Below are 15,349 nucleotides of genomic sequence, written 5' to 3'. Positions count from 1 at the left end.
AGTTGTGTTTTTGTTATTAGAATTAGTATACCTCAAACTGCATAATTAGGGTTTTTCATGGGTTAGTTTTCTTAACTGCTAGCCTTTAACGCATGCTCATTTACATGCGTGATTGATTTATTTTCCCCCCCAAACAAGTTAATAATATCTACAAGGATGTGCCACCAATTATGGCTTGGGCTTAGTATTTGTGTGTGTTGTGTATGCAATCAGCACTGTCATTGACATAACCAATGAAATCTTTAGAGTTGGCTGCAGGGCAGGGTTTGCCCTTTACTGGTTTGGGGTAAAATCATGTCTTTTACACACCCCAAGTTTGCTATTTACATCATTTCAGTCACTTAACATAATTAATTGCATAATTGCAATTAACTAACAGTTGGGATTTTCTTTTACATAAGATATGAGTTATTCTTGATCGTCTAAACATTTAAGACTTAGAGGGAAGGTTAATTTGAAAATAAAAAAATTGTCTTTTATTTACCTTCATGTTATTGTATAACCATATGACAAGAGCAGAAGTTTCCATACAGTAAAATCATACAGTCTCCAGGGGCTTTATAAAAATAGCCCATGCTCATGTGATTATTCTAAGTCTTGGCCAGACAAAAGCTTTTTGTGAGGAACAGGCTGTAATTAAATTGTTATTCACTAAAGACCTTGACATTCGCTGCAGCTTTTGTCATGCTTGCTTATAAAACTTCAGAACTGAAGGTTGCCTTGCAACTTCTCTTCTCTTGCCTGGCAAGGCCAGGCTGATATATCTTCTACAAGATATATCAGTCTAGTCAGTCCGCCCTTCGTCGCGATTCAAGTCAACTCCAAACCGTACCGTGCAATCGGATTAGTTTATTTCAGTGACGCAAACAGCGTCACTCTAGTGCGGCGAAAGTCCCTTCAATATCAACAAAGATTGCGCACGGGAGACCCGAGAGTTTGTTCTATTCAGCCGTGAATTCAGTTTTAAATGACCAAAAACACATTAATTATTTACTTTTCGCTGTTGACTCTCTTGTCGCTTTGCTAACGTCATATCCACCCTTCTCTGATTGGTTTACTCCGCTTCCTCCGTTTACTCCATTTGCTCGGATTTGTTCCGCCCTAGAAATCGAATTGATTCAATGGCCGACCAGACTCATCCGCTGGTACAGTGGTGAGGCTTGATTCTCCAGGCAAGGTTTTCTCGGGGATTTCCATCAAATATGATTAAATTGGCAGAAAAACCCTGATGATTAAATGATAGCGAGTTTTGCATTGTGCTGACTGTAGGGGTAAATTCAGGGTTACTCAATCGTTCGCTCCCAGAATTCTGTTAGTGAAAGTTGTGTTTGTCTCCTGTCAGCATCATCAATGGCTTCGCTCTGCCGCTGAAGGCCGAGCACAAGCAGTTTTTGGTGAAAGTTTTGATTCCTCTTCACACCGTCAGGAGCCTCTCGCTTTTCCACGCACAGGTACTGCCCATGCGTGTTAAAAGTTTCAGATGAGTTCACTTCCTGCAGTGTTGATCCTGTCAATGAAATTCCTGTTGTTTTTGCAGCTGGCGTATTGTATTGTACAGTTCCTAGAGAAAGACCCAGCGTTAACAGAACCAGTAAGTGCACGAAGCATGTACAAAGCCTTTCATTGATCATCTTTTTTTTTTTTTTTTTTAGTCCATTTATTTAACCAGTCTCATGTTTTTCCCACTTTTAACAGGTTATCAGAGGTCTGCTGAAATTCTGGCCTAAAACCTGCAGTCAGAAAGAGGTGAGACGAATGCAGTCTCCTGAATAGAGCTAATTCACAGCATGAGGTTGATCAGTCATGATTTCAGGACAGTGGAAGTGTTTATGACGATTTAGGATGCATTCACTATTGTTCTTTGTTCACTGCTCTGATTGTCTGCATTGATGTGTGTGTAGGTCATGTTCCTAGGAGAGTTAGAGGAGATTCTGGATGTGATTGAGCCCACGCAGTTTGTGAAGATCCAGGAGCCTCTTTTCAAACAGATCTCTAAATGTGTCTCCAGCCCTCATTTTCAGGTATGCAAAAACCCACTCTTGTCCAAGACTGAATTAAACTGGTCCAAATATAAAAAATCTTTGCTATTTCACAACAGATCAGTTTTCACCACAATTTTACCTGTATGTAAAAGTATGGATTTTTATCAAAATGCTTATGAAAGTAGCAACTGACAGTTGTTTACATCAAGATGCTAAATAAATTATACATCATATTATGAGCTTAGACTCCAGATGTGTCCATGTGTGTCCAGGTGGCTGAGAGAGCTCTGTACTACTGGAATAATGAGTACATCATGAGTCTGATTGAGGAGAACTCCAACGTGATTCTTCCCATAATGTTCACAAGTCTGTACCGGATCTCCAAAGAACACTGGAACCCGTGAGTCAAAGCCACACTCTTCTGATATTATTTATAACACTGACACTGCAGTCTGTGAGACTTTCCCTCCTGTCACATTCCCTGCTTTTCCCTTAATTTCTAAACTCTCTCAGGCACTATTGGGAAAACCATAAAAATGTTGTTTAATTTAGAAAATAATTCATTAATATAATTAAATTAAAAAATGTAATTTAAAAAAGAAACACGTTTTAATGCATTGCTTTTGTGATATATCAGATGTGGTTCCTTTATTGGAGAAGTTAATTTAGATTTTGTGTGAAAGTGGCTATATTCACTACTGTTCAAAAGTTTGGAGTCAGTAAGAATTTTTAAAGAAATTAATACTTCTGTTTAGCAAGAATCTTTTGAACTTTCTATTCATCAAAGAATCCTAAAAAAGCTTTTCAGTGGTCATGTGACACTGAAGACTGGAGTAATGGCTGCTGAAAATGTAGCTTTGCCATCACAGGAATGAGTTAAATTTTAAGATATATTAAAATAGAAAACATATAAAAAAATATATTAACTTTTTCACTGTAGTTTTGATTGAATAAATGAAAAAGATTCGGTATCTGTATGTGATATACACAACACAACACTGTTATCACTGTCCAGCATTAATTGGATATTGCCATCTACTGGAGTAAACATGTCCTGTCCTTCCATTTTCAGTGTAACAAGTGCTTTAAAAGTTTTTGACTGTACTAAAGCATAAAAATACTATAATATGTTTGCAGATTTATTAAACATGCTCAGTTCACATATTCATTTCTCTGAAAGCCATTGCTACAGCCAGTTAGTGTACTTTGAAATTTGCGTTCCGTGTCGGAATTTTTGTTTTTGTTTTGGTCTGTGCAAGACCGCACCTTGCCAAATTACCCAATAGTATTTCGCCACCCCGGGTTGCCAGTTGGTGGAAATCGCATGCAGCGAATTGCAGCCATGGAAGCCAGTGAACAAACTGGGTCAGAGATCGCAGATTCTACCTGACCTAAAAAGCCTCAGCATCCATCTAAAAATCTCTATGAACGGGAGCATATTAAAATGCGATATCAACTCATCATAAATCAATAAATCAACTAATTATCTTGCACTTATCTTGTGTTTAAGTCTCCCCGCCTTCATATCTCAAGTGAGCTTGCTTCTGTTTAGGGCTGGGCGATATATCGAATGCTTTTGTCACGCGCATTTCTTCAGTAAAGCCGGTTCCCTGATTACCGCTAAATCGCCATCACCGGCTTTCAAATGGAGCGGTATTTAATAGACAGAGCCGTAGATCACTAAAGCCACGCAATATCGCGTTCATTATCGACGGCGATTCATATCGATATTGAACGTGATATTGCGTGGCTTTAGTGAACTACGGCTCTGTCTATTAAATACCGCTCTATTTGAAAGCAGGTGATGGCGATTTAGCGGTAATCAGGGAACCGGCTTTACTGACGAAATGCGCGTGACAAAAGCATTCGATATATCGCCCAGCCCTACTCCTGTTGCATGTCTTCAAACTGACAACCCATTAGTGCATTGAGTCTGAGGAGGAGGGGGCGGGACAAACAATATTTTGAATTTGGACTGCAGTACCCATTTCAACCACTAGCTGTCATTCTTACATAGAGCACCTTTAAATGATCTAATTCTTTCTCTTTTTCCACTTTCAGGGCCATAGTAGCTTTAGTCTATAATGTTCTGAAGGCCTTCATGGAAATGAACAGCACTTTGTTTGATGAACTCACGTCCACTTACAAGTCAGATCGTCAGAGGTGAGCTGTTTTTTTTTGTTTGTTTGGTTTTTTTTTTTATTATTATTATTATTCATTACTCTGACACGTGGCTCTTTGGCTTGCCTACTTGCTTATTTGCCTACATGAACTCATGTCACGTTTCGGTACAAATCGTGATACTGAACTCACGATATGATACTATCGCAATATTTGTAGCCAAAATAAAGACGAGAGGTTTTAATATAATGATTACTTATTAATATTAAATTATATTATTTGATTATTATCATAACCCAAACATTTCCCCCATTGCATTATTATACATTATATTCAACATTATATATAGTAGCTTAATGTAGTAAATGTCACTGTAACTCTGTAAACTTTAATTTATTCCCCTCATGCAGTAATGGCACTTTTAATGTAGGCATTAGTTGGATCTCTTGCACCGACAAGCACAGACTCTCCTGGTGCTCACTATGTCCCACCATTAATGCACTATACATAGAAAAATAAACCTTTAAATAAACCACTTAGAATAATCATACTACTAAAACTAAGGGTGGTTTCACACTGGCTGTTTAGTTCGAAACGGGGCACAGTTCGCATGAAAAACTGCTAATGTGAAAGATGTCATGCGGACACGTGTGCGCACCGGGGTACACAATCCGAGACTGCCTGAAGGAAGTGGTCTGAATTCGGTTGCACTCAAACTGTGGCACAATTCATGTGAATGTAAAAGCAACACAGACTTCAGGAAATAAAGTAACCTGCTCATGCGTTTTAGCCGATTATGGTGTATTTAGTTCAGGGGTGTCCATACTCGATCCTTGAGGGCCACTGTCCTGCAGAGTTTAGCTCCAACTTGCCTCAACACACCTGCCTGAAAGTTTCTAGTAAGCCTAATTAGACCTTGATTAGCTGGTTCAGATGTTTAATTGAGGTTGGAGCTAAACTCTGCAGGACACCCCTGATTTAGTTCAGTAAAACACATGAGTCATTCCACGAAATCAGTACAATTTGAGTCCCTCTGACCTTTTTCAGTGTATTTTATCTATTGGGTCACCAAAATACATTGTTAAAAGCTTTTTGTGTTAATTGAAATGTGTCCTTTAATAATGTTTAAAAACATGACATACATTTTATCTTTATATTAGAAATTGTTTTTTTTTTTTTTCAGTTGACACCACCTATTTTGTCATGTCCCTCAAGGCCTTCTATGAAAGTGTAATTGGGATATGAATAATAAAATGAGAAAAAAAGTCAATACATTTTGCCATTCCCATAAATATCCATCTGTGCTTTTTTGTTGGTAATGTTTTTTGTTTTTTTTTTTCTAAGTAAATTTGTGATTTATTCATTAAAATCACATTATTTAGTTCCGTACTTCAGTAACCCCTCAGCCCCGTTACACAAACCATTCTCCCCCTATAAAAATAATGAACCGATACTTATGTGACACCATTAATAGGAAGTGACATCATAGAAGTCTTCCGAACAACATTGTGAGCAGACACAGGCAAGTTACCACCTTCTTTAATAATTATAACTAAATTATGTTGTGAAATTGTGTTTGTCGAGCTTAACGACTCAACAAAAGATAATTTTCACAAGTAATAGTTTTCTATCTTTAACCGATGTAACTGGGTTATTTCAACTTTATTCATGATTTCTTAATATCATGCATGCCATGTGCTCTCCATTTATTCACTAGATTTAGAGCAGTGGCCAATTTGGGCAAAAAATCACAAGCCCGTCACACCTACATTTTTATTTTTTTAAGTTTATGAAAAAGTAATTTAAAGTTTGTTGAACTGAAATGTTTAGAGCAATCATAAGAATACTGATTCTAGTTCAAATTCTGAAGTTAAGCCTTTGATCAAAAACGATGAGGTTGCTGTCACAAAAAGTGCCCATTTCAGGCTTTAGTATAGCAAAAGTGTGATATTTTATGTAACTTTTATATTTGCAATTACTGAATTAGTGTGAAGGACATCAATAGGAAAATAGTTGATTTGGAAAATACATTTTATAATTATATTCAGAGAGCTCCTATAGTGTCCATAACTTTAAAATAATGACCAATAATAATAAGGATTTGATGCCTGAGATGGGAAAATGTTTTTCTGGAAGTTAAATATGTCATTAATGTTATGGGGTGTTCAGAAAAGTAATACATTTTGGTAAAAAATCAAAAAATGTGCAAGTCTAAATCGCACCGGTTTCGTGGAATGACTCATGTAAGGGATAATAGTGTTGATGATTTACCTTGGATATACGAGCGAAAGTGAGCCTGCAGTGTTTATGTGCATAACGAGTGCAATTAGCCAATTTCACAAGAATCGGAAATGATCGGACGTTGGGTAAAGTTAGTTCCGCCATGGGACTGCGGCTATAAGATTAATATGCTCTTTTCTCAAATATCGCTTCTTACCTTTTCTGTCTTGTCTTTTTTCCAAGTTGCTGTTCTATAAACTACAAAGAAATTAATTTCTAATTGGCCACTCAGACTGTTGCATGAATTTACCAGCGGGTGGTTTTATTTCACCAACTGTCATACAGTATCACCATACGACAAACATTTATTAATATACTTATCTCCCAATATATGCTTCAATGTGGGATATAAAGTCATGAGAGATACATAATATTATTGTGAGTTTAATACATTTTAAAAATATATCGCATGTATTCATCTCATGACATTACATCCCGCATTCAAGCATATGTTATAACTAATCCTGACCAATTAAAATGATATAACTAAGACAATTAATTTCCAAGACCACATATCTATCAGTCTTTGCATTATTCTATAGCAAGCATGAGAAACTATGAAATTAGCAGGTTTGTGTTTTCTGTCATGTGGCGTGCACATTTGTGATGACGCAAGATGAACACAAATGCACCAGGGTTCAAGAGAATCAAGCTAAGTGTGAAACCAGACCAATGCTGCAGGGGGCACTGGGAACAATCACGCTCCGCACCGGACTGCAACAAACATGCCAATTGCGAAAGCCCCCTAAATGTGATATGGTGATTTAAATTATGTTTGCACTTTCACTTTGAGGAGAGAGCGTATGCGCTTCAGATGATCAATCACAGCTCTTATCGCAAGAAAGCATGACAACATGGCTATTCCCAAACTAAATGGTTAGTTCATCATGCATTTACTTTCTCTCATGTTGTTTTGCACATCATGCAAGTATTATACAGTATGTGCATCGTTGTAAATCTGTTCATCATATAAAGCCATCGTGTCTCTGCAGAAGATTTGGATTTGGATTAGACCACTCGATTATTTTTACAATGCCTTTGTAATTTTTTGGGGTCTTTTAAGTTGTGTTTGAAGTTCAAGGAAAGTCAGTTCACTTGCTGGCCATATTTGCAACGCCACCGGGCAGCTATTTTGGGCATCCAAGACCAAGTCCTATCTATTTGAATGGGGGAATCCTGAGATCTCAAAAACTAAATAAAAAAGAATACAATTAAATAACATTTCAAATCGGCAACGAAATCTGACATGAACTGTCCCATAAATGTTGTTTCTTATGCTCAAATAGTGTCAAAAAGCTTATTTTTCAGGCTAGACCAGCCAATACACATGTGCAATCCTAAACGCTAGTCTGATTTCTATGGTTATTTGCTCTTTTGCTTAGAAGGCGAGACCTATTTTGCCATATTGTGCGTTGCAGTTTCTCCCGTTCATAACTAATAGGAGTGAACTGTGATGAACATCTTTTGGTTTTAATGAGAAAAAATAAAATAAGCTATATGAGGGCAGATTAGAACCCAGAACCTCTGGCACGCTTAATAAAAATTCTACCACTTCTTAATGCGGATCCACGTATTTATTGACTAATGTAAATACTCTCGACGCTGACACGATATTATATTATAATAGAAGTAAGGATGAAACTATCATATTAAACATGAGGTCTAATTTTGTGTATATATTATTGTAGTAATGCAATTACAATACACCCAACCACTTTTTAAAACAAAGTTACGCCACTGTACCTTATAAATACAGTAAGCTAAGTCTTGGATAAAACTAACTCTATATCGCAAATTATATCGTTTACATCAACTATACCACATTTTTGTCTCGTTACACCCCTACTGCTTATGCACGTGGTGGTAAACATGCCTCCTCACCTTTTTATTTTTTCCTGTCATTCCTCAGAGAGAAAAAGAAAGAAAAGGAGAGAGAAGAGCTATGGAAGAAGTTGGAGGATCTGGAGTTGAAGAGAAGCCTCCAGAGTGACGGAATTATTCCCACTTAACGGCGCGCCTCTCCTGGACCGCTTTTTCCCCAACGCCTCCACCACGCGCTCGGAACGTTGGCCACTTTTTTTCCTTTCTGTATTTGTGCGACTTACTTTACCGTAGATTCACCTCGTCAGTCTCATTATTTCAAAAGCACTGTAAATAACTTTATTTTATCCTTTTTTTTTCCCCCCTTAAAAATATTATGCCGAAAAAGAACGTGACTAGAAAAGGAAGTTTAAAAAAAAAAATAAGCAAAAAACAAAAAAGACAAACAAAAAAACGAGAAACCCGCACTGGAGTTGGAAGGACTTTGAATAGACAGTAGGACTGAAATAACGACTGCTGTTAAGAAAATCAAACAAATGGAGAATCTCAACCTACCGATCTGACATACCTCGCCCACCCTTACCGAACAACACCAGCCCAATTCTCACTCTCTTTCCTCACTTCCTGCCCCCCTCTCTACATCCCATTCTCACCCCCCTTTTCTTTTCCTCTCTATGTCAGCGCTCTCTGAGTTGGATCAACATTCGCCACCTGTGTCCTGAATATTTGAAAGCAGAATTGTCTACCTTTTAACCTTTTGACCCTTGTTTATCCGTTAACATCTGGATAAATGCAGCAGGTCTGGATTGTAGACTTCTCCAAAGGGAATGCAAAGGACACTATGCAGTAACCAGCAGAGAAGAGGAAGTGGACACAGAATCATGAAAACGCACCAGCTCATTCCCCCCCCCACCCCCCACCCCCCGGTTTTCGTTCTTTTCTGTCCAAATGTGCCGCCCGGTACACTCATTTGGACTCACCAGTCTGGTACTGGTACCAGTAAATGAGAGACACACACACACACATCTGAGGTAGTGTCTAGAATTCCAGCAGCAAAATCGGAGAAGCTTGTCATGAGAAATCGAACTGCACGTTCACACACACATTCTGCATTCGAGTGTGTGAGGGAGTTTCTTACAGTGTTAAGTACCTGTATACTGTATCTGAATGCAGTACTTTGATACTCTGTATCTAGTAGAACCTTTAGCGTATTTTTCTTTAGGAGAATCCAGTATATGATGAGGAAAGATTGAACACAGCCTCTTGGGATTTATTTTTTCTTTCTTTCTTGGGTTTCACTGCTAATTTGTTTTGGGTTTAGTTTTTTTGTCTGGAATTGGTTTTTTTTTTTTTCTTTTGACCAAGTGGAATTTGTTCTCTCTTCCTTTTTTTTACTTAGTTGCTGATTGGGGGGGAGTGAGAGGGGGATTGTGGAGGACTGATGCTTTGGTGAGCACTGTCAGAATTTAACCTGTGCTTTAGAAAGCCCCAGACATCAAACGATTACAAAAGTTAAAAAGGGTCGGAGAAATACAAATGTTTAATTATTTTAAAAAATAAAGAGATATTAAATTAAACCTGTTTTGTGATAAAGATGAAATGCACATTTGCTTTATTTGTGGTGTGTGTGTGTGTGTGTGTGTGTGTGTGTGTGTGTGTGTGTGTGTGTGTGTGTGTGTGTGTGTGTGTGTGTGTGTGTGTGTGTGTGTGTGTGTGTGTGTGTGTGTGTGTGTGTGTGTGTGTGTGTGTGTGTGTGTGTGTGTGTGTGGATGACAGTGTAAATCTGAAAATATGTTGGGCATTATTGGGGTTGGAAATCGAGAAATTTTTCTTGGGGTTTTTTTTTTTTTTTCATGATCTTTGCTTCTGTTAACTGTTCTTCCATACTTTAGAGTTAGATTTTTTTAAATGAATCAGTTGAATCTGTTCACAAAACCCCATCTGGGACGCGTTTCCTAAAAGAATCGTTGGCCGACTGTGGTTGCGAGTTCTGTTGAACAGTTGGCTTTTGGGAAACGCACCCCTGAACTGAATCAGAATTGCAGTCATAGCAATGAATCGTCACTCATGGTTGCACATTTGACTAGTGAACTGGTTCTTTTAATGACTTGATCAAAAAGATTCAAGAATCATTGTTGAACTTGTGTTATCGATTCATTGTTTATCTGTCAGAGTATTGAGTATTCTTTAAATATTCAAGTCAATTGACAACAGTTTGGTCACTGAGTCACTAATTGTCAAATGTATGACTCTCTTGAGCTGGTTCTTCTAATGAATTGATCAAAAAAGACAAGTATCATTGGTGAACTTGTGTGTTATGGGTTTAAAACGGTCAAGGATGCGTTTCCCAAAGCCAACTATGGTCGCAAGTTCCGTTGTTATCAAAACAATTCAATGTAACTTGCAACCATATGCTTTTGGGAAACACAGCCCAGAACATTTTTTTACACAATCAACCACAAGTCAGTTTTTTTGTCTTGAAACTTGAAACTGCTACTGTTCACTTGTAAGAACGGAAAAATTAAAATTGTCATTACTCAAGAAATAATTACTCACTTTTTTAAAAAAAAAACACTAGGTGACTATGAATATCATTTTATTGCATAATCTTTGTAATAGATTATTTCTACTTTTGTTTTCTATGGGGATTTAAAATGACTAGAGGGAATAGGAGTATTTTCATTTTTAGGTGACCTATTGACTTATTGCTTATTTGACAATTGGGTAACACAAAATCAGTATGATTCTCTTTCCAACCCTCGACTCGGCAGTACCAAACTCATCCACAAGAGTGCAACAGAGCTCAACATTCAAATTTTTTCAAACCAGCTAATGATACTTTTGCTTTTTTGGAAAACTTTGGATCATAAACACACTTCAACCTTTGTGCATGTAGTCTTTTGATGCTGGTCTATCTTGTTTCCTTATGGTTTGCATGCTAAAGTGAGCTTGCAGGATTTGGCAGGATTTTTCCTGAGGGGTTAAAGGATTTAGGGGTTGCTCTGAAATTGGCAGGTATATGTGTACTTAAGACATATGCAGGCTTTATTCTTTCAGTTTGAGCATTAACATGTCAGATACTTGGAGGGAGAGGAAAGGATAGGAAGGAAGGGCCTATTTGGCTGACTGCTTGATTTAATTAACATCACCACTGGAAACAGGAAAAAAAGCAAAATGTTCTTAAAGAAACAGTTCAGCCGAGAATGAAAATTATTTATTCACTGTCATGTTTTTCCCAACCCATTTTATATAATATAATATAATTTAATTTTTTTTTTTTTTTTTACATTTTTGGAACAAACTGAGTTTTTATGTTTTTAGTATTTATTTCAAGTTCTCCCATAAAAATAATTTCATTATAATATCTTTCTATGGTGAATGGACAAGACACAATGCCACTGACACACTAATGGATGATTTATTGAACCAGTTCAGAAAGTGGCAAAATCTCTTTTTTAGAGCGATTGAAGCACTTGAAAGATTGATGTTGAAGCACTGTAGACACGTTGACTTTTTTTAATGATGTCTTTAGTACATTTCTGGACATTGACAGTGGTGGTTAAATTGCTGTCTATAGTCGGATACCTCTCAATTTCATAAAAAATATCTTAATTTGTGTTCTGAAGATGAACGATGGTCTTACGGTTTTGGAATGACATGAGGGTGAATAATAACTGACAAATTTTATTTTTGGGTGTACTAAACCTTTAACTCATGATAACTTTCCATTTACAGCTTCACTACATCTCTGGACTTAGTTGGTCTCCCAGCCTGATATTGTTTGTTAGTTTTGGATACTTGTCAGTTTGAGGGTTTTGGATACTTGTCAGTTGGAAAAACAGCTAAACCTGCTTAACTAATTGAACACTTAGCCAGGCAGTGAGACCAGTTTAAACTAGGTAAAAACCATTAAGCCAGCTTAGTTTTTTCCCAGCAGGATCCTGATTAGTCTTCTTCACTTACTAAACAACAAAACAAAAAAAAAATCTTTCTTGAATTACATTTAGCCACAATGAATATGATGAATGAGCAAATATGATAATTCAGTTGTCATTGTATAAACTAGTTCATTTTTCTTCCATAGCTGGAAAAGTATATGGTAACTTTATTTCAATAGTTCACTTTAGACATTCTAGTAACTTTAAGTAACTTTGCAACTAAGTTACATGTCAAAGTGTCATTAGAGTAGACTGTCTGCTTGAAGGGTTAGTTCACCCAAAAATGAAAATTCTGTCATTTATTACTCACCCTCATGTCGTTTCACACCCGTAAGACCTTCATTAATCTTTGGAACACAAATTAAGATATTTTAGTTGAAATCCGTTGGCTCCGTGAGGCCTTCATGGGGAGCAATGACACTTCCTCTGTCAAGATCCATAAAGGTACTAAAAACATATTTAAATCAGTTAATGTGAGTACAGTGGTTCAATATTAATATTATAAATCGACGAGAATACTTTTGGTGCGGCAAAAAACAAAATAACGATTTATTTAGTGATGGCCGATTTCAAAACACTGATTCATTTATGCTCCGAATCTTCCTGAAGCAGTGTATCGAATCATGAATCGGATCGCGGATCAAACCGCCAAACTGCTGAAATCACGTGACTTTGGCGCTCCGAACTGCAGAGGGTAAGTAATAAATGACTGAATTTTCATTTTTGGGTGAACTAACCCTTTAATATCTGCTAACACTTTTTGATGCTCCCCCAACAGACATTCTAATGACTGTAAGTAACTTTGCAACTACATCGACTTATTCTACCTAACCTTACAGTCTACTAATACTCTGAGTTAGCTGACGTGTAGTTGACAAGTTACTTGACAAGTTACTTAAAGTGCATCATCGAAATAAAGTGTAATCATGTGGGGGTTGAGAGCATCTTTCTGATTTACTCAAACTAGTGATGTAACCATGTAGCCATGGAGTGTTTTAAGTCTTTATAGCAACAGCATAAAGTTATCTTGGGCCTGATTAATGTTCTCTGAAATATTTATTAACCCTGGGAGGGATGGGCATCCTTAAAAAAAATAAAAGTGAATTTAAGTTCACACAAAAATGAAAATAATGTAATTTATTACTCTCTTTCACACCCGTAAGACTTTCGTTCATCTCCAGAACACAAATTAAGATATTTTTGTTGAAATCTGATAGCTCAGTTAGGCCTCCATTGACAGCAATGACATTTCCTCTCTCAAGATCCATAAAGGTACTAAAAACATATTTAAATCAGTTCATGTGAGTACAGTGGTTGAATATTAATATTATAAAGCAGCGAGAATATATTTTTTTGTGCATCAAAATAACGACTTGTATAGTGATGGCCGATTTCAAAACAATGCTGCAGAAAGCTTCAGAGCGTTTATGAATCTTTTGTGTCGAATCATGATTTGGATCGCGTGTCAAACCACCAAACTGCTGAAATCACATGACTTTGGTGCTCTGAACCGCTGATTCGACACAAAAGATTCATAACGCTCTGAAGCTTCATGAAGCAGTGTTTTGAAAAGTGTTTTGAAGTCGTTATTTTGTTTTTTTGGTGCACCAAAAATATTCTTGTCGCTTTATAATATTAATATTGAACCACTGTACTCACATGAACTGATTTAAATATGTTTTTAGTACCTTTATGGATCTTGAGAGAGGAAGTGTCATTGCTGGTTATGCAGGCCTCACTGAGCCTTCGGATTTCAACTAAAATATCTTCATTTGTGTTCTGAAGATTAACGAAGGTCTTACGGGTGTGGAAAGGTATGAGGGTAATTAATGACATTATTTTCATTTTTAGGTGAACTAACCCTTTAAGAGGCAACTCTGAAGAAATAGAAAGTGATACAAAGCAAATACGAGGTGGGCAAGGTCTTTTGCAATCCATTCATAATCAGTTATGCAAATGATTTTCTGATTAAGGAAGCATTTATTCCAGATAAGAGGTTACATGTTCAAAGACTACAGCTGTTGGAATATTCATGCTTAATTTGTATTCAGGGTATTCCAAATTAAATGTTTGTTTTTATTTTCCTGCTATTTCTGCAATTTTTGCTCATTTATTCCTTATTTAACATGGCATCAAATCTAAACTTTGGGATCGTGCTTTAAACATGCACTTTTTAATCTGGTCTAATGTGCATTTTAAAATTTAGGCCTGTGATATAACTGGAGTATATTCAGGTCACAGATGTCACACAGTGCTTGTTCTGTTTCACGAGTGTGAAATTGCTGTATTTTCTATTAATTCACCCATTTTCACAGTCTGTTTTGTTAGGATTTAACCCAGTTTGTGTATCATGGAGACTTGGACACCATCAAGAATAATATTTACCTGGAACCATAAAATACAGTTACTGCTTTTTTGAGGTTTTGCCTTATTTTAATATCCTAAAGGTTAACCGCATTGGCACCTATATCGCAAAATCTGTGTCACTCAGGTAACTGTGATATTCCCAGGTAGGACACATGTTTTTGATTAAGCATCTGTTGTTCATCCTAGAACAACTTGCCAAACAAACATGGTCCACTAACACTAAAATCTGTTTAACAGTACATTTGTTTCAGGACCAATAAGGAAACTGATCCAGGAACGTCACAGTAAAATCACAAAACATGTCCCTTAACAGGTGAGTCTTTTTGCATTCTTCAATAGATTCTAATTTCTCAGCTGATCCCAACTTTAAAGGGGTCATGAACCACATTTTTACATCAAAACATCCTGCCATAACACTTTTGGAATTGTTCTGAAAACTTCCTATGCTGAAAAATGGCAACCGTTGAAATTCAGCCATACATGTTTAAGCCAGTGTCTGATCCTGAATCAGATAAATTCAAATAAAGTTGAAGTAGGCCATACTTTAAGTTACCACAGTTATAGTTTGCAGGTTAACTTGCAGTGTTTCATGTAAACAAATTATGAATGAATGTACAATTGTTTGCCGTGCTGTCATTCTTACATTCATCATTTTTAATAAAGTATATCAAATGATCTGTTTCAGACAAAGCAATAGTTACACATGGTAAAAACACTGTTATTCACACTTGTGTGTTGCAACAATACAGTCTGATTCAATATAGTAGGCACTTCATTTATTTTCAGTCTCTCTGAAAAGCTTGCGTCGAGCTGTCTTGTTTAAAAACGAATCTGCAGAAA

At 36.7% G+C, this 15,349-nt stretch overlaps 1 protein-coding gene across 3 annotated transcripts in view; it reads left to right on the top strand.

The window, feature by feature from the left end:
• ppp2r5eb (protein phosphatase 2, regulatory subunit B', epsilon isoform b) overlaps positions 1-10,029 on the top strand; it is a 36,872-nt gene extending 26,843 nt beyond the window's left edge. Inside the window, exons 8-15 of one of the 3 annotated variants that reach the window (XM_067386945.1) lie at positions 1,343-1,451; positions 1,538-1,591; positions 1,696-1,746; positions 1,902-2,021; positions 2,255-2,382; positions 4,044-4,145; positions 5,578-5,625; positions 8,293-10,029. In XM_067386945.1, the coding sequence (XP_067243046.1) occupies positions 1,343-1,451; positions 1,538-1,591; positions 1,696-1,746; positions 1,902-2,021; positions 2,255-2,382; positions 4,044-4,145; positions 5,578-5,584 (571 nt within the window). In that variant the 3' untranslated portion in view covers positions 5,585-5,625; positions 8,293-10,029. The remainder of the gene's footprint in view (positions 1-1,342; positions 1,452-1,537; positions 1,592-1,695; positions 1,747-1,901; positions 2,022-2,254; positions 2,383-4,043; positions 4,146-5,577; positions 5,626-8,292) is intronic. The other 2 variants (XM_067386946.1, XM_067386944.1) reach the window with 2 other exon arrangements.
• Positions 10,030-15,349: the final 5,320 nt, after the last annotated feature.

Source organism: Chanodichthys erythropterus, chromosome 5 (assembly GCF_024489055.1).
Source record: "Chanodichthys erythropterus isolate Z2021 chromosome 5, ASM2448905v1, whole genome shotgun sequence".
Lineage (NCBI taxonomy): Eukaryota > Metazoa > Chordata > Actinopteri > Cypriniformes > Xenocyprididae > Chanodichthys > Chanodichthys erythropterus.
The sequence above is the reverse complement of the archived record's forward strand: the minus strand, read 5'-3'. Positions and strand labels throughout refer to the sequence as shown.